Source organism: Anneissia japonica, unplaced genomic scaffold (genome assembly GCF_011630105.1).
Source record: "Anneissia japonica isolate Jap-2015-1 unplaced genomic scaffold, ASM1163010v1 scaffold287740_len772037_cov194, whole genome shotgun sequence".
NCBI classification, from domain to species: domain Eukaryota; kingdom Metazoa; phylum Echinodermata; class Crinoidea; order Comatulida; family Comatulidae; genus Anneissia; species Anneissia japonica.
This window is the reverse complement of record NW_022736571.1, coordinates 51693-75744: the sequence shown is the minus strand read 5'-3', so window position 1 is coordinate 75744 and position 24052 is coordinate 51693. Positions and strand designations below refer to the sequence as shown.

Below are 24052 nucleotides of genomic sequence, written 5' to 3'. Positions count from 1 at the left end.
AATTGAAATTAATTATTTCCCACCACAACCCCTTAGTTGTATTTTTAATATCTTCTACTGGTACTGGGTCGAGTATTTGTCTTCATAGGGACATCTTGTAGAAGTTGACATGAAGTCGGCATTTGGATGATGCTATTTTTTTAAATATTTGTTCTTCTTCAGCTATCATCAACTTTAGGATATGACACATGAATTTGTTATTCAAAACTGGAATGACTTGGTTATTTACCAAATTTATAAGTCAGACTAAAACTGACTTAAACGATTATAAAAAGTAAAGACAGCACAGTCTCGTTTGTAAATACTGTATGTCCCTCCACTAGTACTGATGGAAATCGCCATCCTCCTCATAATGTGCACCCGCAGTATTTGGTTGTCTCATTAAAGTATGCCCACACATAAGATAATGAAAGGCATTCTTTTCTATAAATATTAATATTAATCTGACTATTGCCCTCTACGAATGAATGGTATCATGTGGAACGGAGGTAAACAGACTAATGGGCAACTAAAAGTGACAACCAAATGCAGTGGGTGTCCTCTCATAGCTGCATATAAGTGCATATCATTTGTTTATGCTTACAACGAGCGTATTGTGCTCTCTTCACTTTAAAAATTATATATTCTTTTGGTTCAAATGGTATGCATGCCTCTACAGTGTACAGCCATGCTTCCTAAACTATGGGTCCTGACCCAAAAGTGGATTGCCAAACTTATGTGTTGCATCGCGAGCAGGTTTTCAGAAGACTTTTGAAAACAGATTGTCAATTCATATGTGCTAATTTACGCAGTTGATGTAAAGTCTTTTACATTACAGATGACGACTTGAAAACAGTATTTTAGGTGAACCCTTATTGGAACAGTATTTTTTCTCCAAGTGAATCTTATATCTTACTACAATAATTGTGTAAATCTAAAAATTTCACTGTTTAATAACAAGTATAGACACAAAATATAGAATTTTCCCAATAAGTTGCAATTTGGTAGGCCTATCTATGCAAATGCAAACAATAATACAGCTACTTGGTTGGTTGATAAAATGATAACCACAAGTTATCAAGTTTTATTTTATAAAATATATTAATATTTATATAAGAATATTTTCTGCAAAAATGCTGATCCTATATTTTTTAGATTTTGGGCTACACAAAATTAATTTTTTTTTCTTAATTCTATCGTATTTCATTCTAAGTCTTAATATTCAACGTCTTATTTTTCCACTGTGGCAAAAAGGGACAATAATTAGTGGCGGATTCAATGCCTAGCTCCCTAAATTTTCAAAGTAATGGAGAAAAAAAATTCCGGCCCTCTAGAGGTGTTATAATCATTAAAATTTCTTACCTCAGCCCCAACCATGGTGGGACTCAGGTGGGTACCCTACTCCCTCTATCTGTAAAAGTCCCTCCCTAGGGCCTGCTATTACGAATTCCTCCACTGATAACAGTAAGCAGAAATCGATGAAATGCCAAGATCAAGTACTAATTTTTGAAACATATTAAATTTCAGGGATCCTATAAAAGTACTCAGCACAATTTATTATCAAATTATTAGATGGGTTGTCTGGGAAATTACCACTTGGGTCCCAGAGATCAAAAGTTTGAGAAGCGGGGCTCTACATTTACATCTTTTTAAAAAAAATTATGTAACAGTGCTGTAAAAATGTGCCAATGTTTGATTTTAGTAAAATTTATCAATACATAAAACGTGCTGTTAGAATATTTATAGAAGATGCTCACATCACAGCTTGAATTTTAGGTACCGTTATTTCATCGCAAAGAAGAAATATTTCGCATGCTGGCAGACCACCAGGTACCGATGATACGTGCCACCTGGCTTCTGAAGATGACGCATGCATCAACACAGGCGATCTCGGATTCCAAGGTCAGACAGAAACGAGCCCAAAATGACCCTTCAATTGGTAAGTTTTTTAAAAATTTTCTTTCTCATCCTGTTGTTTAAGATGCTTAAGAAGAGGCAGTATCACATAGATCTGTTTCACATGTTTGCATCAACTACTAGTGTTGTATTGGTATACCGTAGAATTGCCTCCATTCAGATTCAAACTCCCAACAAAACCCTCAATGGCCCAGTAAAATATAAATATAATTTAATAATACTGTTGAATATACCTAAGTCAAATCTAATGAGACTGGCAAAAAAAGTTTGAGTTATAAAAATTTTGACTTGCACATTTTTGGGAACAAAAAATTGACATAATGTTGAATAACAAACAGTGTATTTAATAAAATTCGAATTTCACACAAAACATTTTTTTCAAGCTCCAAAATCATTCCTATTCTCTCTTTAATAAAATCCTTCCTGAAAAAAACCGGATCTCCCTATCCCGAATCTTGGACGATTTGTCAATTTCAGGACAATAAAACTCGCTTCTAAAAACAGGAAGATCAGTTACAGTAAATAAACATCGTTTAACAACAAGCATACCAGATGCTGTGAAAACGAGATGCTTAGCTGTAGTCCAGTAGCGTTGCCATGCAGATTATCTATTGATTAAAATGGTACGCGAGTAAACTTTTACCTGCTTAATGATTAAGTAAAAGTTACGCCTTCCTTTGTTTTTTTAATAAGGTGTATTCTTGCTTTAACCCTTAAATCATTTGGAATCAACCTGAAATGAAGATGGAATTCAAAGCAAGTTTCTACCAATGACTCTTTTCAGTAGGGTTTAATTCAGAATCGGAGGTCTGTTTGATTTGTCAGTGTAAATAACAAATGTACTTCTCAAAAACATGTTAATTTAAAGAATAACAAGGGGGATGAAAACTACCTTTCTTTAAATTATTATAAATTAATAAAGTACAATATAAAAATCATATTATGATGACAAAGAAATACCTTGATGCTTTTTTTATCATTTATTTCTGCGTTTTGTCAAAAAACGATTTTTAATAGCTCATTTTGAGCCATTTTCGGCTTTGAAGCTCTGCCTACCGAAGTTAACCTAAAGTTGACCTTTAACCGAAGTGACGCACCGTCGGTCCTACGTTTGTTTTGACAGACTCGATGATGTATTGTATAGCATAGTGTATTTACATAAATGACCATAGAAAGGGTCTTTTGTTACCAAGCAATGCCTCGTTGTGTGGCTGCAGCAACAACCATTCAAACGATTTTACCAAGCATCAGTCCCCAAAAGACAAAATTTTAAGAAAAATGTACCGAAGCCATCAAAAACCTGAGTAGAGTACACTTCCAGGCTCCATACATTCAGTGTTGTGCAGTGAGCATTTTCCGGTCGATGACTTCGAGTCAAGAAGTAAACCGGCAAAACAAGCATTGGGTTGTCTGGCCGCAAAAAAACAAAAAAGATGGAGTATTCATCCCAACACTTTAAAAAACCTTTTCGACCAGAGCAGTTGATGGGTAACCAGGACAGTAAACGAAGATCTACAGCTTACGAAAATAGAGAGATCCAGTGCTACAGTTTTGTCAGGTTGTTTTTTCGACTTGACTGCAAAATTAAACCATGAGAGTTTCTTGTTATTTTTGAATAAATCTGTTTACTTGAATTGTATTTTTCCTGTGTGTGCTAGAAAATTTGGAACTTCGACTTGTGTGTTGTTAAAAATTCCTTTAAAATTATCGTATCAGGACCAGAAAATTCTGTCAATAATAGCCGAAATATGACTTATAAAAATTTGCATTAAACAAACTATTTACACAGTAATTTTTGGAAAGAATTGAAACTTTTTTTAAAATTCGACTGATGCAAACTTTCAACTTAAACAGAATCGATTTAGGTGGACTTGACTGTAATATTATTTACTTCAAATTTCAGAATGGTGCCAAGTAATAACAAGATTTCTGAAGGAACTTTTGAGTAAAATGGCTGATCCGCATCAGACTCCCAGTGGGCCTAGTCCAGTCTCAACCCTTCAGACACCGTCAATCACTGATAGCGAAACTGCTCAAAAGATGTGGGACTACATGACAACACTAGCAAGGTACTTGTATGAGGTAAGTTGCATATTGTAAGCTAATCACAGGTACAGAGTTTTTTTTATAGCCCTGTCCCGACTATCAAATTTTATTTGAAAAAAATACATGTGACATGTCTAAATATGGTCATGATGACATCACATCATGACCATTATAGAGGTACATTATGACTATGGGCATTCAGCACAGGCTCCTGTGCAAGATGACTTGATATGAAGCATCAACCATAGCCTGAGTTATGGATTGGAGTCACCAACGGTCTTGATGGGGTCCGGTGTCTCAAGTGGCAAAGAAATCTGGTACAACAATTGTCAACTTGTAATTTGCTTGTTATCTGCCTCCTGCCTTTTTGAAATTCTCTATTAAAAGGTTTATTTGAATAAGTGGAATAACGGTATTTCTTTATTGCCCTATAGGAGATTAGTAGTTGGATTATTAAACATACTTTTTTTATGAATGTCGTGTGACCAGTAAGAATCTCTTAATTCCGTAGATTCTCAGCTTAATTTTTACTAATGAACTAAAAGTAAACCAAATACAATTGAAAATAAATTTAAATACTGTATCATTTAATATAAGAAGTTAGGCAGGAAATACATATTTAATAAAAAAAAATCTCCTTGGTTTTCTTGTATGTGATAACAATCCTTGATAAAATAGTATAATAAATACTCCAAGTTCGATACTTGGAGTATGTATTATACTATCATAACAATCCTTAATTTCATGATTTAATGGAAAGTGTAATTCTCATATGCTTAAAATAACTTGTATGATGTTAGGAATGTATGCTCGATTGTCATGAGTACTTGTCCTGGCTTGTGGAGACTATTGAGAAGGTGAACAATAAAGATGACAACATTCTACGTCTTGTCCTGCCGATAGTGATGCAGGTAAGTCATCTTCATTGCAGGCAAAAGATGTTAGAGACTTCTGGCATAGTTGGCAACAACTGATGGCTAGCCCAGCATGCACTGTGCCATGCTATATGTTAAAACACATGTGGCATCATGTGTATCTGCACAATGGCTAAAATTTGAGTAAAATAATCACCCCACCCTCCAAAAAAAAAAATATATATATATAAATTATTTTTAAAAGGCGATATTTTGTGTTTATAGTTTATTCTTTTTTTTTTGTTTGATAATCTGTGTTATATTTTTTTATACCATTATTGAATATTTGCAGTTAATAATAATAATTGTCGACTTGTAGAGCTTATATTTTTGTAACCTGGTCGCTTGACAGTCATGAAGACAAAAAAAAGACCAAGAAAGTATTATTTGATCTAACTCTAAAGACATGTAATCCTACACCTCACATTAGCCTCCCAGAAGGAGCGAAGCTTCGGAGAGGCTATTGTATTTAGCCATGTTCTTCTTCACGCTGTCAACGTTGTCGTTGTCTTTGTTGTTGTTGTGTAATTGATTGATACCACGATAAACTAAAATTTTGTAAGTCCGAATGATTTCAAAATTGGCAGAATGCAAGAGGGTAATAAGAAGATGGAGCATATTGTTTTTTGTAAGTGTGTAAGCTGATTGCTCATTTGCATAATTAATATGTCACTATATCAGGAAATTTTCAATAAATACCACGATGATTCCCATAAAAGATTTCCTACTTAGTTGAAATTGTAATATGCCATGCCTTTACATTTAAAAAAAACAGTGATTTGATTTGCAGTTGAAATGAAACTTTCCTTCATATTTTTTTAAATTAATGAACTTTTAATAAAATCGGATTTAACGCAATGTGCGTTGCTAAAAGCATTTCAGACTATTCACGACAACGGCCGATGCAATTTGCACTAAAACTCAACCACAAGCTTCATGTCCTACAGCCAGTAAACCGACGCACTTTCATCTGTCCACAACAGGGGCTGAGTGGACCAGTACATCGGGGTAACCCCCTACTCTCGAAAGATGTACTGGGTTCTTTAAAGTGCACATGAGCATTTGTATACACTGGGCCTACGATTTATAGTCCTTATTTGAGAAGACTTGTTCCACCACCAGAACTATAGGAGCGAGCCGGTCGCGAGCCCGTGCCGATATTGTTGGCTATGATCACGGTGCCCCTGCCTTAACCGCTCGGGCCATTTGGCTCGCTCAAAGTATTGATAAGAAGGTATCACTCTAGAACACAGGTACTGTGTTGCAAAACGTGTAGTTAGTACGGTCGACACCCATCATCTGTAAAAAGTAATGTATCTGAGCATAAAGTGGTATGAAAGCAGTGTCAGAAGCACAATGGATATGTCTGTGTTAAATCAAAAATTCACTTTCCTAGAAACTCAGTGGAGCTTGTTGATTGGTGACACTGGAATACTATAAATTTTGAAACAATTAAAAAAAATTAACAACTTAATTAAGAATAAGATTTTAAACTAGCTTAAAGTCAGGCTCTGGAGGAATAAAACAATTGATATATTGTACAATTGATTTTTCTAAGACACTGGAGGGATGTTGGACGAAAAGTCTCGGGTTAATGAGATACAGATTTTTAATCATTTCAAAGCTGTGGTGAAAGGGGGAATAACCACCTTTCGTGTTAGTGTCTTTTCTATTTTAAGTGCTAATTTTGAAATGTTTTTTTCTTATGTTTATTAAAATATTTTGGTATGTTTAGCAACCAAAGTTTTTGTTATAATGGCATAGAACATATCATTTACTTTAACTTTAAATGAACTCAATCGGGTGTCTGGAAGCAAAGTTATGACCGTTTTGAATCATCTTATCAACTTTCTTAAATCAAGTTTTGAGAAAAATGCTTTTATTTTCGGCAGGTTTTTATTCATTTTTCATTAGCTCCCATCCGAAAATGGCTAAATTTTACTTCTTAAAGTTGGAATTTTAAACTCAATATTCAGGAATAGTAAGATTAATAGTTATAACACAAAAACCTAATTCACTCAAAATTCACGTTTTACGCCCTATTCTGGGTATTGAGGCTTGTTTCTCAATACAGTGCAGTGCGAGTTTACAGCTTGTTTTTTAAGCTAGGGTCACATATACAGCGTAGAATGTTTAATTCTGATTTAGAATCCAAGCAAATGCACTTTCGCCGAGCTCTCTGTCAGTCATTTTCTCCGAGTTTACCAACTGTGCACAGCATCGTCCAATCGTGCTCTTTCTCAGTAGCATTGTACAGACCATCACGTTACGTTGTCCAAGCGCCCTTGTGTGGATCAATGTTGGGGAGGGCAAGAACAGCAATATACCTGGCTCACCATTGGATTTACTTCCTTGTGCTCCATCAAGCTTACCCCTACCAAACCCAGTCAGCATACAGGCACAACAAGTGAGAGCAAAGATTTTTTTATTACCTTCTATTTTTCATATTTTTCTTGCATTTTTTTTTTTTTAGCGCTTTCTCTTTCTTTCCTCGTCTGCTTTCCATTTTTGATTTTTAGCTCCGACAAAGAGCTCTAGGAATACTCGGCTAATTGATTAATAGATCTATTTTGAGCTCCGATGAAGGTAGGCTGATTGATTAATAGAACTTTTTTTATTCTTTTTTTTGGTATGGGCGGCCATTACTTCTTATAGAAAGCTCAAGAAACACTAGGTTGATTAAGGAACTCTAGGAATACCCGGCTGATTGGTTAATAATATTTTTTCATTCTCTTTTTTGTATGGGGATCTGTTAGTTCCAATTATTATTATTTAGCACCAATGGGTAGCTCTAGTAACACTCGGCTGATTGATTAAGAGTTCCTTTAGCTCCAATGAGGAATAGTAAGTCGATTCTATTAAATGACCCATCATTTTAGTCAGTTTTTATTTTTTGGTCACTGATGCTGTTTTTGGGATAGCAAACCTCATATGTAATCTGGGCCCTGTTGCTGCATGTTGGTGTATACCATCAAGTACAAAATGTTACAAAATTAAAATTACAGAAAATATGTTTATTCTATAACAACATTTTTTATATGGTATTAAAAATCTTTAGATAAAGATGGGCCTTCGCAACTCTGAACTTCAAATTCGGGCAAGGAGCCATGCTGCAGAATTAAGATGGTCCACAGACAAATACCAGGAATCAACAGCTGGTTTTACTATCAACAGAGTGTTGAACACGTTAGAAATTCTAGACCGACATTACTTTGATCGCTGCGATTCTAACAACAGTCTAGACTCGCTCTACCACAAAATCTTTTCCTCCTGTCAAAGTAAAGATGGCAGTGATGTAAGTGATATTTTATACCATTTATAATGAGACGTACATTGACCAGTCTAATCTTAATGGTGTACTATCAGTCAAAAAGACTGGAAAATACATCAAAACTATATAAAAACATATTTGAATAGCTCATTTGAAAGGATCAAATAAATTATTAGTTTCCAACAAGATACAGATAAAAAAAAAGTAGTTTTCACCAATTTACAAACATTTTGCTACAAATATCCTATTGATTACAAGCTAATTTTAGGATCTATGCAAAAGAATACAAAAAAGTTATTATTTAACTGTATGAAAATTAATGTGGTATTTTTTTTTTCATATTTTTAATTTTAACTTAATAACTTACTCCAATATACAAATTAAACAATACATTGTAACTTGCATATATTAGAATTGGTGAAAAAATGTTGATGATGATAGATTGTTAGGGGTCATCCATTATTTTCATCATTTTCACAAGAGTACAAAACATACTCTTTTTGCTGATCATTACAAACAATAAGTACTGTGCTATCAGCAGCTTGTAAAATACCAGAACTAAAATATAACATGAGCTCAATCCTGGCCCAATAACCACTTTGCCAAACTAGTGGTAGGTTCCATTTTTGACAAAGCAAACTTGCATATATGTCTACTATGTTAACAATAATTTTAAAAAAAGTTAAACAATAATTAATAAACATTTCATGTTGTTTAAATTTATTACCACATAGATATAAGAGGAAATAGAAAGCAATTTTAAGAAAAATTGACATACAAGGAATAAAGCACATGTTTAACCTTTCACCTACATTAGTGGCGTGTGATTTGTTGTTTTTTTGTATAAAATTTATGTCATCATGAGTATCCATTGAGTATCATGAGTATACAAATCATAAATTGTGTTTTAAAATGTTAAATAGAATAAGTGATGTAGGTCAATTGAAGTTAAAGGTAGGAATTAGGCCTAGTGAAGTAGAAAGGAGAAGAAATAAGGTAGGCTTAGCACAGCACAGTGAAACACAAGGTCCCAATGATTCTACCCTACTGTTAAGTGTCAGGCTGTGGCCATGGCTTACAGTTTATTCAAATTTACGGAGCTAGAGTGCATTTCCCTTGTATTTTGAAATTGTTTATAAGTACACAATGCTTATCCACACATATTAATTGGGGATGTAAGATGACGCTGTGTATAAACAGTTGATAAACTGAACATTTCCAGTGAATTTATAACGGTAAACTTTGGCTTTCTAGGGAAATGGCTAGGCACAAAAACATAGGATAACATTTCAAAATCACCATTTTTGTACTTTTTTAAAAGCTTACACATGCCTTCAACCCTCTCCCCCAGCGTATGTTTTGTACGCTCGTGAAAATGATGAAAATAATTAATGACCCCTTAATGAGTGCGTTAAAAATAACAAATTTATAGTTTAATATCAGGCTTTCTTGTAATTGCACTGTTTTTAAAGAGCATTTTACATTAATCAACCCAGCCATTGACTGAGATCTTCATCTAAGATCTCAAAGAGTGGACAGTTTCTGCAAATGCCATGTGAATTTTGTGATTATACCTGCTATAAGATTAGTAAAATAATATGTATTATCTCATTGGTGTAACAGTCTATTTCGTGAATACTTACCTGGATAAACCGATAAATGCCAAAGTTTCCTTTGGAGCTTACCTCTCGAGCATATAAGAAAAATAATGGACTCGCCCTAGCTTGCTTAAATACACCCTGTGTGAATGAACAATATCCTCGTTTCCTTCCCGCTTTTGTTTATTATAGACGTGTGAAAGCTTACCAAAAGATTTCTATTGTAGAGTGTTTCCGTAGCCATGTCCATGCGGAAACTGACTTGTTCGATGTGTGATGGGCCTAGCTCACGCGATGATAAACACCCTGCATGCCCGGCGTGTCGCTCTTGCGGGCGGTTCACGCCGTGTGATATTTTGCAAGGCCTGTACTCCTGCGAGGTTCCAGGTTACTATGGCCTGGATTGCTAGCAATCTTGGGCCCAGCCTAGACTCTAATTCTGAGTCATCCTTCCGGTGTTCCTGGGCCTTCTTCAAGCATGTCCAGGAGCAGGCTCTTAATCCTGAAATAGTCAAATTGATCTCCAATCAGGTTTTGCGCATTACGAACGAAGCGTTATCTTTGTTGCAGCAGCGCGTTGCTGCTGTGCCTCTTGCTCCTCCTGCTACCCTGGCTGTTCCAGTTCCATGGGAGTCTTCTCCTAATGCTGTTACTAGGGATTTTTCAGATTGCGATGTGTCATCTGAGCCTGGTATGCTGGCGGGGGTCTGCGATCTTTGGTTTGCAGGGTCATGCCTGCCGTCTTTGACCACCTAGGGGTGGAGTACACGGTCCCCTCTGCCTCCTTGGGGCAGGGGTTTCCGTGTGGGAACCTGTTTCCCCTCTTCATGCATCTTCCCCGACACCTGTTGTCCCCTTCCATGCGGACCTTATTGCTCGTTTAGATGCCCAGGCCCAAGAGTGTTCAGACCATAGGACGGCTCCGCACCGTCTTTCGGCGGCATTTCCTGTGCTTGAGGCATTATACTTCCATATCGCAGGGCCATTTTGAACGTTTCCTCAACTGTCCGTCTTATGGAGCCGAAGATTTGTTTTTTTGGTCTCTTTGGCACTAATGTTGATGCCTGGGCCCAAGAGTTAGAGGCTAACCAAGCGCACTCTTGTCCCCAGGGACGCTGACCGTGCTAGCACTCATTCCAGGTCCGGGCTGGGTCTTCCTTACGTCATCCGGCCGTTCGGCATTACCCGAGGGCCTTCCTAACTCCTCCAGCACACCCTGTAGCGCCTCACCCTCATCCTCTTATGAGTGTCCCGACTGCTCCCCCAGCTCCTGTTGCCCTGGTGCAGCATCGTGCGCTGGCATGGGCGGAGGAGTCCCTGCTACCGCTGACATTGGTGGTCCGTCCGGCACCGCATGCGGTGTCGGACCCGTGGGGGAAAGGCTACGTCTGTTTGCGAAAGCTCGTAGAATGCTATTGATAGACAGTTAGGTGTTGCTAAATCACCTCAACGTTGTGATAACTGGGGTTCATGATCAACAAGGAGAAGTCAAACTTGGTGCCCTCGCAATTCCCCATGTACCTAGGGGCTCTCATTGATCTGCGACGATCAGTCGCTTCGCCATCGGAAACCAAGATACGCAAGTGTCTCTTAGCCGTTTCATGCCTACAGGCACACCCCACCTCTCCTGCTCTACTTCAGGCTCAAGGTTCTGTGGTATCTGGCCAGTTTTGTGGATCTCGTACCTGACCTGTCCCACTTTCCCTCCTCCCCCGCCCCATCCACTAGGGGATCGCTGTACCGATGATAACATTTGTTGCATTACATCTGCGGTGATGGCCTAAGGGCGGGGAGCATTCGCATCACGATGGACGCATCCGAGTCGGGATGGAATGGTTATTGCAGGCTTTGGTCCAGCGAAGAGGCAAAGCAAAATGTCCTCGAATTATTGTCAGTGTTTCGGGTTCTACAGGTCTTACTGCATCGAGTATGAGGAGAAGTAGTCCTCGTTCAGACAACATATGGCAAGCCTTTCGCTCGCAGCGCCAATATTGTAAAAAGCGCAAAAGGTACTTACCGGTATTGGTATTAGTTTCCCGCGTAGGGCTGAATACAATGGTATATTACACGTCTGTGTGTGTACAGCATGAGCTCTCGACTTGAAGTGCCGTCCTTTCTCCAAGGGATTACCTGAGTCGGCCGTTCAGTGCGCATGCCCGTAGATACGCCGGTTTGCGCAGGTGAGCTAACCCAGGGAATCTAGGGTCATTGCAGGGTGACCTCCAGGGGGTCGTCACTACAGCATGTTGCTCCTCTTACCATTCACCTGAAGAAGTGTACTGTGTACACAAAAGCTTGTGACAATACATATTTCAACTAGTCTATAAAGTGCTACCGTTTTCTTATTGTTTGATATCCAGGTAAGTATTCATGAAATAGACTAAGTGATGTTGTTGGTCTATGAGTGAGATACTTACCTGGATAAACACCTTCCCTCCTCCCTCACTGAGATCTGTTATAGACTCGAAGTCAACAAGAAGATTGTTCATTCAAGCAGGGCATATATAGGCGAGCTAGGGCAAGTCCATTATTTTTCTTTTTTGCTTGAGAGATAAGTTCCAAATAAAACTTAGGCATTTATCGGTTTATCTGATAAGTATCTCACTCATAGACCAACATCACTACTGATTTGTTTAATTTATTGTAAGTTAATTTCAAAATTTGATTATCCAGATGAACAATCAACTGTTTACTAATTTCTTAATTGTTTGGTTTAATTTTAATATAATGCTAGGTAATCATCAATGATAATCCACTTGTTCAGCTACTTTGTGAATGGGCAGTCTGCCCACAACGAACTGGAGAACATCGAGCACTCATAGTTGCCGAACTCCTTGAAAAACGACAGATCGAATTGGAAAATGGGGTAATATACAAATTTAGATTTTTTCACATTTTACCACAGACAGTCTATTTTTGGTTCCTATTAACAATGATACCTATCATGGTGCGCATGTATGTTAGTATGTTACCCAAAGTTTGTAAACAGGCAAACATGATTTTCAAGAAAACTGTTTATTTTTTCATGTTCATACCCAAGCTGAACTGGATATGACATTGTGCCCTATTTATTGGTTTTCTGTTTTGACAAATTTTAAAGCCATAACTAAGGACAAAAAATACACCCAACTCCTGGAAAACTACAAGCCATTGGTAAGACAATCAAAAATCATCAAAACATTTATTTTCTAGTTTCTCAATGAAACAGAATAACAAATCACAAAAACTACTTCTCAATTTAACAAAAATTAACAAAATGTAATATATATGTATAAACCTCAAAAATAACATAAGTAATATAAATTCTATGAGGCAATAAATGACAAAATTCAAAGAAGTAGAAAAGGAGACAGCAAAGACAAAGAAAATTTCATCCTCCAAAAGGTGAACCTGTGTGGGAGGGGCCATGAAAGTAAATGCTAGTTAGTTTTAATAAAGAGATATAAACATTGGTAACACACACAAAAAAAACAACACATCAAACAACATGCAAACAAAACATGCGCACGAACACAATCAAACAGTCAAGAATAACAAATAAATAACAGCAGATCATTACCCATTTAATAATTTGAAATAAAATTATGTTTAAGTTGGTAAGTGAAGGACTTTTTGTTAGCAATATTTCTAATATCGAGAGGTATGTTATTCCAGAATTTTGGGACCACTGAATCAAATGTTTATTCGAACATCATCAAACACTTGCTTACATTAACTGAAAGCTTGTTAACAGAAAAATAATCAATAACAGTCTTAAGTTCCAAATTAACAATTTCAAAGAGAGAATCAACATTATTACTAGAATATAAAATTGTGGTATCATCAGCATATAAAATGAAAGAAAGACGTTTGGAGGAGTTATAAAGATCATTAATATAGAGTATAAAAAGTAAAGGACCTAGAAGTGATCCCTGTGGAACTTTATTTATTTATTTGAACATACACCTTTGAATCGGTGGCACTCAATATAAATTGGTGCGTTCGTACAAAGAAACCCCACATGTGATTTGCCTGAATTTGGAAGATGCACCCATGTATTTAGTGCATTGCGTATGTTGTGATCAATCGTGTCAAAAGCTTTTGACTGATCGATCAATAATATAATAATAATAAATCAGTTCTTTTAAAGTGCAAGGCTCCACCCACCAATGTCGAAACAACGTCGCTGTTACATCCGGGTGCACACAGGCTCTCTGTTAGGCAGAATGCTGGGCTCCAATATAGCCATTTCATAACTTTTATTTTGAAATGCATCAGTAATATAGTTGGTTAAATCTACCAAGGCCAGAGACGGGGAATAGCCTTTTCTAAAACCAAATTGATATTCAGGAAGAATATTATTTTTCTGAATAAAAGCATACAGTATGTGCGATTTAATCTGTTCAGAAAGTTTGGAAAAAATCGAAAGGATAGAAATCGGGTGATAATTATTTACTTCAGATTTAATCCCAGCATTGTGAACAGGAGTGACTTTAGCTTGTCACGGACAAGTTAGTCTGGAAAAATACCTTGAGAAATTGAAAGGGTTTAGAAATATAATTACACACATGTTTAATAACGCTAGTATTAGATTTGTCAATGCCCGGTGCCTTATTTTTGAATGACATAATAACTTTAGTCAACTCAATTTCATAGACAGGGCTTAAAAACAGTTAATCACAGGAGCTGGAAGATAATCATTGAAACGAGAATTTGGATTATTATTATGAATTTTGCTAGCTAGCTTGAGACCAACTTCAACAAAAAAATTGTTAAAACAATTTTCAATCACAGTTGCACCTGCTCTGCCGATAACACTAACGATGATGTTACGTTCATTCAATTGTGATAATGGTAAGTTCAAGGGCTGTCTCTTATACACATCTAGATGTGTATAAGAGACAGGGGCAATGACTTGGACTATAGTGGCAAAGGCCTGGCACAGTACTTACAACTTACAGAGAAACACCCTTTGCAATGGGGACAGTAGCAGTCCTCATCAAACAGTAGTGCACCCATGGAAATCAGACAAAAACCACCCAGGACAATAACCACCCAGACATAAACCACCCAAAATGGACTATACCATTGTTAAAGTGTGGTGGTCTGTGGGGTTGACAATGCTACCCAATGATTTAGTAATTAATTGAATGATTGAAATAAAATTGCAGAAATGAAAATGGAAGTAGGATTAATGATTAACATTAACAGAGCACTTCTATACATTTAAAATGGAGCAAGCATACACAAAATATCATCTTAGTAGAGCATAAATGCATGGTATTATGAAGTATGCAGAAATGTAAACATTTATTATTTAAAAATATGCATTACAAAAACTGGGGAAAAAAGGGGTGTAACCGCCCATTTTTACACCTTTTCCCCCAGTTTTTAAATATTCAAAAATCTGTATCTCATTCACCGTTGCTCAGTTTTTGATCAAACTACTTTTTTCTGTCTTAGAAAAATCAGTTCTACAACATATCAAAAATTGTTTTCCCTCAGGAGCCTGACTTTAACCATGTTAGGGTTAGGTTATGTCTTTTGTTATGTCAGTTACTTTTCTGTTTTGTTTCACAATGTGTATATATATTTGTTAATATTCAATCTTTGTGAATGCACCGTTCTCGTGTGCCACTGTTTTCAAATATAGATTATTTTTATTACTACATAACACATACAATATTTGGAAAGATTTAATCAGGTTATATATATATATATATATATATATAATATATATCCTGTAGTTATAACTACGGTTTTTTGGCCTGAATTGTCAGTGCCTCATAGCAAGCCTTCCACTTTTTGAAATATAAATCATTTAATATTCTCTGTATAATTTGTTTGACAGTGCTTGGAAATGAAGAGAGCAAGAAATCCTTTGCAAACCTTGTGTTGCTCTTCAGTGAATTAATCACGTATGATATTTTTTCCCACGACAAGTACATGTGCCGATTAATCGCCCGTGGGGATCTTGCAACAAATTCACTTCCCTCTATCGTCATGGAGATGAACATAGAGGATGAGGAAAAACATCAAAATGCAGAGAAAAAGGTAAAAAACAGAAGAATCAAAGAATAACTACTATGCTGCACTTAACAGACAAAAACAAGTGAAATGCAACTAGTGATTATCTCCTCACCAGGAATCATTTAATATTCCTTCTTTACAATTACTAATTCCTAAATATACATCTGTCTATGTCAGTGCTTAGCTAACCTCTCAATAAGTTTAATTTAAAATTGCTTAACACTGCTACTTGAGTAAGTGTTGACATTTTAGAGTATACATTTATAAGAATTTATATATTTTTTTTTCACAGGAAAAAATTGTTCAAATCAAGAAGGAAGTAGAAGATGATGACTTTGAAGATTATGGAGAAGGTAGTGCTCAGGAACGAGCTCGCAAGCAGTCCACTTCCTTTCAAGAGATCTTCCAAGAGGCAATCTACTCAAACAAACTAAAAACTGAGCCAGATACCTCTGAAGAAACAGGTAGTCTTTCGCAACCAATCTCATCAAATCTTCCTCGACACTTGCAATACGCAATGCACTTTCCAATACCGCATGACGAGATGGCCCAGCATGACAGCAACCAGAGAATGGTTTTGTTGTACGGATTTGGAAAAGAGCGTGATGATGTCAGAAAGCAAGTCAAAAAAGTGCAGAAAGAGCTGATGCGTATTATTGCGAACAAGAAAGATCCTGAAAAGATGGAGTGCAAGATAAAGCGTACGAAATATGAGAACATCATATTGCCTTCACTCCTGTTTACAAAGTTCTCGCAACTGTCGTTTTTTGACCAACATATGCTGACACAGGCATGTACGTTGACAATTACTGAACAGCTAGCAAACGTCAATCAAGGCATTGGCTCAACACTGCCCTCTATTGAACATATCAGCTTTATATTTGATTTAATGGAAAGTGCATTGAATATTCATGGTCTCCTAGAATTTGCTATCCAGGTAAACATTTCTTGTTGTTTATATGTCTACAAAAATATGTATTTTTATAATGTAAGATACAAATTTCGCTGTAGACATGGATACTGGATAAATAACAACATTAATATCAAGGTTGTAGACTCAATAGAATTTATTATACAATACACAGGCCGAGTATGGTCAATTCCATTATTTTGTTTTATGCTTGATAATGGTAAGTTCAAGGGGAAAATGGTCAACAGTCTTCCAACTAGAAAATTCCTTTGAGAACACTGGAACTCCTGCAGCACTGTATAACCATGATTAGCAGCATGTTCACATCCTTATTGTTACAATTCCCCTGGTGAAGGGCCCTGTGAAACCATTATTAGCAGCAAGTTCACATCCTTATTGTTACAATTCTGCTGGTGCAGGGCACTGTATAACCACACTTAACAGTATGTTCACATCCTTATTGTTACATTTCCTTTGGAGCAGGGCCACTATATAACCATTATTAGCAGCAAATTCACATCTATATTGTTACAATTACACTGCTATAGGGCACTGTATAACCATTATTAGCAGCAAGTTCACATCTATATTGTTACAATTACCCTGCAATAGGGCACTGTATAACCATTATTAGCAGCAAGTTTACATCTATATTGTTACAATTACCCTGCAATAGGGCACTGTATAACCATTATTAGCAGCAAGTTCACATCCTTATTGTTATAATTCTCCTGGAGCAGGGCACTGTATAACCATAATAGCAGCATTTTCACATCCTTATTTTTATAATTCCCTTGGAGCAGGGCACTGTATAACTATAATAGCAGCATGTTCACATCATTATTGTTATAATTCCCTTGGAACAGGGCACTCTATAACCATAATAGCAGCATGTTCACATCCTTATTTTTATAATTCCCTTGGAGCAGGGCACTGTATAACCATAATAGCAGCATGTTCACATTTTTATTGTTATAATTCCCTTGGAGCAGGGCACTCTATAACCATAATAGCAGCATGTTCACATCCTTATTGTTACAATTTCAGCTGCTGAATGAAGTGTACAACTTTGAAGGGGACCCCTCATGGACATCTGTTATTGGTGGATCTGGCAAATACTCAATAGATCTTTGCTTCTGCATTACTGCTGTCTTGCGTCGTTACCATAAATCACTGTTGGCGCTTCAGGATCAAATTATTAATGTTTTTGAAGTGTAAGTTTGCATAATGTTTTTTTTTAATATTTAAAATTATGTAGTCTCTATGAACCATGCAGTGCTCTGTTAACATGGCAAATACATAAATATTGACCACCACATTTGTAAAGTTTACTTGTTCATGGTTGCCATATTCCTGTTCATTTGATTCTTTTGTATTTTATCACATTATGGCAATTCGAAATAACTAATTTTTGAAAAAAATTGAATTGAAAATCCTAGTAATTAATTACCTTTATTTAAAGAAACATTCAAATATTCTTATTGTTTCAATAAAGTTTCTGTTTTCACCATTAAAGATTATATGGTGTCATCAGGCAGGGAACTAATATATCGGAGTGTTCATCAGCTGAGCGTTGCATTCTTGCATACCTCTATGATCTGTATACCTCATGTACACACATCAAGGTAAAGTAAACTGATGATACATTTTTCATTCTTGACTTCTATTCATTGAGCATTCATCTATAGCACACACAATGCAGCAACAACCACTATAATCTAGGGCGATTTCACCAAGGAGTAATTACACTGGTGTTCCCACTGAATATACATTTTGTCAAACTGATACCAGGTTAGTGTGACTAAAACAAAAACTAATTGTTGAATAAAACTTTTTTAAAATTAATTTTAAAATTTATAAAATGATTATTGTGTGGTGTAAACTGTTATGTTTTATTATTCTCTCATTCTAACATCTTAAATATATTTAATGATGTCATAATGTGCTCAGTTTCATGAAAACACCTAACATTTGAACTATCTTTAATGGTTTCTTTAAAACCAGTACAATCTTTGCTTCTTCCATCTTATTATTAGGTCAGGTTTTCTGACGTTTTTTCAAGTATGAATTCAAAAATCAAGCAGACTCTTTTCGGCAGTCTAACACCTTCAGAGGCTAACCATCATTGGAACATGGGCTACCTATCTGAGTTACTAGTGGACCCAAGGTGAGTCTTTGACTGCTGAGCTGATGTTTGCAACAGGGCACTTAAACGACTTCGATTTGATTTCTTTATTTGACATTGTAAAACTTGTACAGATATTTTTACATCAGATTGAAACTGTATACAAATACAGATAAACAAAGACCTAAAAATTACCTTAAAAATAGATATAACACTTTAAAGGTAAAATAGACAGAAATATATTAAAATTCATCAAATGGCAAAAATTACAAAGGTGTGTGACTGTCCATGTGTTGGTGCTTTGGCTGGTGTGTGACTGTCCATGTGTTGGTGTGTGGCTGGTGTGTGACTGTCCATGTGTTGGTGCTGTGGCTGTGTTGGTGCTACTTGAGCTGGTGTGTGACTGTCCATGTGTTGGTGCTTTGGCTGGTGTGTGACTGTCCATGTGTTGGTGCTACTTGAGCTGGTGTGTGACTGTCCATGTGTTGGTGCTTTGGCTGGTGTGTGACTGTCCAGGTGTTGGTGCTGTGGCTGGTGTGTGACTGTCCACGTGTTGGTGCTACTTGAGCTGGTGTGTGACTGTCCATGTGTTGGTGCTACTTGAGCTGGTGTGTGACTGTCCATGTGTTGGTGCTGTGGCTGGTGTGTGACTGTCCATATGTTGGTGCTGTGGCTGGTGTGTGACTGTCCATGTGTTGGTGCTACTTGAGCTGGTGTGTGACTGTCCATGTGTTGGTGCTGTGGCTGGTGTGTGACAGTCCATGTGTTGGTGCTTTGGCTGGTGTGTGACTGTCCATGTGTTGGTGCTGTGGCTGGTGTGTGACTGTCCATGTGTTGGTGCTACTTGAGCTGGTGTGTGACTGTCCATGTGTTGGTGCTGTGGCTGGTGTGTGACAGTCCATGTGTCGGTGCTGTAGCTGGTGTGTGACTGTCCATGTGTTGGTGCTGTGGCTGGTGTGTGACTGTCCATATGTTGGTGCTGTGGCTGGTGTGTGACTGTCCATGTGTTGGTGCTGTGGCTGGTGTGTGACTGTCCATGTGTTGGTGCTGTGGCTGGTGTGTGACTGTCCATGTGTTGGTGCTGTGGCTGGTGTGTGACAGTCCATGTGTTGGTGCTGTGGCTGGTGTGTGACAGTCCATGTGTTGGTGCTGCGGCTGGTGTGTGACTGTCCATGTGTTGGTGCTTGGGCTGGTGTGTGACTGTTCACAATAATAAGTGATATACCTCATTTTTAATTGGCTAGTTATAAATTTGATTTTAATCTGATTGGTCAGTTTTTATTTGCTTTCTGTTATACTTCTGTAAATATTGTAAACATATATGGATGGGTGAGATTTTCTCATCAGTATTCTTGAAAATGATCAAATAGATCAAAACTTGAATCTCAAAATGTCTCCGTCACTTTTCGGAACTGTCTTTCTGTTTTAAGAAATTATATAGTAAATAAAATATAAAAAAAATAATACAAATTACAATAAAAATTTACTCATGCGACAGGATAGCATTGGGCTACATGTCTACCAAAAACAAGATATTTGTGATCTTGATCTGACAGTAAAGCATATTTGATTAATTACTTCATTATATTAGCTATTGCTATTTTGAGCTCACTGAGGGGTAGATTGGTAATTGAGACGTCAAATTTGTTCCAGTCATCTATTGTTTGTTTGGGAAAAGAATGAAAATTTGTATATGTTTGTGTTGGCATGTATCTTTCTGATTCTTCTAGTTGATGATGACCTAGTAGGACCAGAATGGAATTTTATATCAGAGGATGTGATGGCAACGAGTCTATGAATAGCCTTATACATTAGGATTAATCTAAAATGTTTGCGACGGGTAGAAAGTGGTTTCCATTTAAGTTCTTCCATCATTTTGTTTACACTGATCTTTTTTTTTTGGTAGTTTCTGGTGACAAACGGGGTAGCTCACCTTTGTACTTTATCAATTTAGATAATATCTTGTTGGAGATGTGGATCCCAAGCTGCAGCACAATACTTGAGTTTGGACCAGGGTAGGCCATTTCCTTGGATTTTCTTTGGCAATAATTAAGGTTTTGTCTAAGTAAACCCAAAGTGGTGTTCGCCTGTTTGGTGATGCTCGAGATGTGTAGAGACCATTTCCGAGTGTTGGTAAAGTTTATGCCAATGTGTTGTGCTTCACTGACTTGTTCACAGTGGCAGTATTCATGGGGTAGAAAAAGGTTCTTGTGGCTTGATGGAATGATATGACAAAGCACTTTGTCTCGTTGAAACATATTCCCCTGGTTGTAGCCCATTTTGTAAGTCCTCTTGAAGTACCTGCTGGTCTTTAATAATGTAATGTAATGTAGTGGGATTTGGTATAGTGCATTATACCAAAGTCGCAATGCACTTAAAAAAAAATATATATATAAGGTGAAGAAAAGGCAACTCCTATTGTAACCAAAAAACCATTAATGCAGAGTGAACAGACTGAGCAAAAAAACCAATCATCACTGCATCGTTCACCCACAATTTATGACAATTGACAAGCAATGGTTGGCAGGCACATAATTCACAGATGCTCATGAAGTAAAAACCAAACATCACTGCATCGTTCACCCGCAATTTAAGACCATTGACAAGCAATGCTTGGCCGGCACATAGTTCACAGATGCTCTAAAGAACTAAAAACCAAACATCACTGCATCGTTCACCCGCAATTTAAGACCATTGACAAGCAATGGTTGGCAGGCACATAATTCACAGATGCTGTCATGAAGTACAAACCAAACATCACTGCATCGTTCACCCGCAATTTAAGACCATTGACAAGCAATGGTTGGTCGGCAAATAGTTCATAGATGCTCTCATGAAGTAAAAACCAAACATCACTGCATCATTCACCTGCAATTTAAGACCATTGACAAGCAATGGTTGGCCGGCACATAATTCACAGATGCTCTAATGAACTAAAAACCAAACATCACTGCATTGTTCACCTGCAACTTAAAACCATTGACAAGCAATGGTTGGCCGGCACATAATTCACAGATGCTCTCATGAAGTAAAAACCAAACATCACTGCATCGTTCACCCGCAATTTAAGACCATTGACAAGCAATGGGTGGCAGGCACATAATTCACAGATGCTCTAATGAACTAAAAACCAAGCATCACTGCATCATTCACCCACAATTTAAGACCATTGACAAGCAATGGGTGGCAGGCACATAATTCACAGATGCTCTCATGATGTAAGGCAACTATCTAGTCAATACTCAACTCGTTAAAACTAAAGGGAAAAAATGTTTGAATATTTGAATTAATAACAGGTACTGAAAAGATGTGTCTTCAAGCTTGTCTTGAAAATAGCAAGGGTGGGTGCTTCTCTCATACTAGAAGGTAAGGTGTTCCAGAGTTCTGGTGCTGCTACGTGAAACGATCTTTCGCCATACGTTTTTAATTGGCATGTTGAAACACGCAAAACAGTTAGGTCAGCAGAAGATCTAAGGCGCCTGCCACAGTTACTTGAACGAAGGTAGATAAGGTTAGAAATAGAGAGGATTTTTCTGTAAAAAACACAATCTTCTGCAAAGAGGCAGATGCAAGAATTAACGGAATCTGGGAGATTATTAATAAAACAAAGGAAAAGCATAGTTTCAAGGCAAGTGCCTTGGGGTACACCTGAATTGACATCTTTTGGGGAGGATGCCTTCTACAATGACTTGTTGCTGTCTTTTGGTCAAGAAAGCATCAATCCAATGTTGAACATCTCCCTTGATACCATAGAGTAGCATTTACAGTAAGTTGATGTAAAAGGATGTTGTGTGGCACGCAGTTGAAGGTCTGAGGTTATAAAGTCAGTTTGATATTTTTGGTTAAAGTTTTTCATTAAGTCATTGATGGTGTTAATAGGTAGTTTTCGCCGCATAACCTTAACCTTAATGTTAACAGATGACGTCATGATTTATTCATCTTGCGTTGTGGAGAGTGTTAATTTCAGTATTTTACGTGCTCGATATACGATAGTTATGGGTTTACGCGTTCGTATTTCGATTTGTTTACAAAAGGGGCTGAGCTATCGCATTGCATGTTGGGTACTAATGTTAACGTTAAGGTTAACATTGTGCAGCAAAAACTAATCATTTACATGCGATTCACATGATCTTCCCAATCGGAATCCATTCCGTTAGCGTTTCGCCAATTTTTGGGGAGTGCCCAATCCTGTAGACTTTTCTGGAACAATGCTGCCACAGCAGATGCAAGCTCCTCATGACTTTTCGTAAGGAATACTGTTGGGAGACCATCAGGGCCACAGGTCTTGTTGAGGTTCAGTTTATTTACCATCACTTTCAATCTTAAAGTTTTCTATGTTGGGAAATATATTTTCAGCTATTTCTGGTAGTGGAATGATTTGCTTATTGAATGTAGGTTTGAACTTGGCATTCAACGGTTCTGCCTTTTCCTTTGCAGCATAGTAGAGTTGCCCATCTTTTTTAATGGGTGATATACCTTAATTATCAGTTTTTTTTTTGGTTTTGACATATTTCCAGAAAGATTTTTTACCTAAAGACATAGCATTTTCAAATACAGCATTCAAAGAATCTCAGTGAGCATTCCTACTCAGCCTTTCTTTGTGTCTTCTCCCTTTGTTCTTTGAATTCTTTTAGGAATTTTTCACTTCCAGTTTTATACATCAGTATAAAATGTATATAAAAATATAGCCTAATTTATCATTAAAATTACAATACAGAAAATACTTAAATACTAAAGTATAACATTTTTATAAAAAAATAAAGCCTACTATCTAACAATATGTAACAATATTAATTTTAAAAAATACTAAACAATTAACACAGAAAAAAAAAAATTGGGATGTCTATTTGTAGCTGATTTCCATTTCCAAGTTATCAGTGTACCCCTAGGCTGGCAGGCAAAAATTAAGAAAACAGTGACTTCGTATGTTAAAAATCTTCCTTTACAGAAAGAAGCGGCAGTTGTTTCGTGCTGAACTTGGAGTGGAACTTAACGAAAATTCAGTAAATCGCTTCAGCTTCGTCTGCAATGTCTTGTTGGCAATCTGTCGAAGTCAGGATGCAGACAGGTATGTCTTTACGTTGTTCAATTATAATTATATAATTTATACATATAAATTTATTATATTCACAGTAACAAACCATTTATTTTGAGTACCTAAAATTAGGTACAGAATGACTTCCTTTAGATTTTGAGTGGCTCCTTGAAAATATCAATGCAACTCTGTGCCACAAATATTTTAAATAATATTTTAAAACAATTTACAAGTTGTTTAATTTGAAA

At 36.8% G+C, this 24052-nt stretch overlaps 1 protein-coding gene across 1 annotated transcript in view; it reads left to right on the top strand.

Moving 5' to 3' along the window:
• Positions 1 to 24052, top strand: part of LOC117116814 (mediator of RNA polymerase II transcription subunit 12-like protein) — a 39145-nt gene that overhangs the window by 13099 nt on the left and 1994 nt on the right. The window contains exons 6-18 of the mRNA XM_033260909.1: positions 1756 to 1918; positions 3800 to 3978; positions 4743 to 4882; positions 7005 to 7263; positions 7915 to 8151; positions 12460 to 12591; positions 15210 to 15255; positions 15556 to 15758; positions 16027 to 16671; positions 17692 to 17858; positions 18161 to 18269; positions 18681 to 18811; positions 23718 to 23837. Coding sequence (XP_033116800.1) covers positions 1756 to 1918; positions 3800 to 3978; positions 4743 to 4882; positions 7005 to 7263; positions 7915 to 8151; positions 12460 to 12591; positions 15210 to 15255; positions 15556 to 15758; positions 16027 to 16671; positions 17692 to 17858; positions 18161 to 18269; positions 18681 to 18811; positions 23718 to 23837 — 2531 coding nt within the window. The remainder of the gene's footprint in view (positions 1 to 1755; positions 1919 to 3799; positions 3979 to 4742; positions 4883 to 7004; positions 7264 to 7914; positions 8152 to 12459; positions 12592 to 15209; positions 15256 to 15555; positions 15759 to 16026; positions 16672 to 17691; positions 17859 to 18160; positions 18270 to 18680; positions 18812 to 23717; positions 23838 to 24052) is intronic.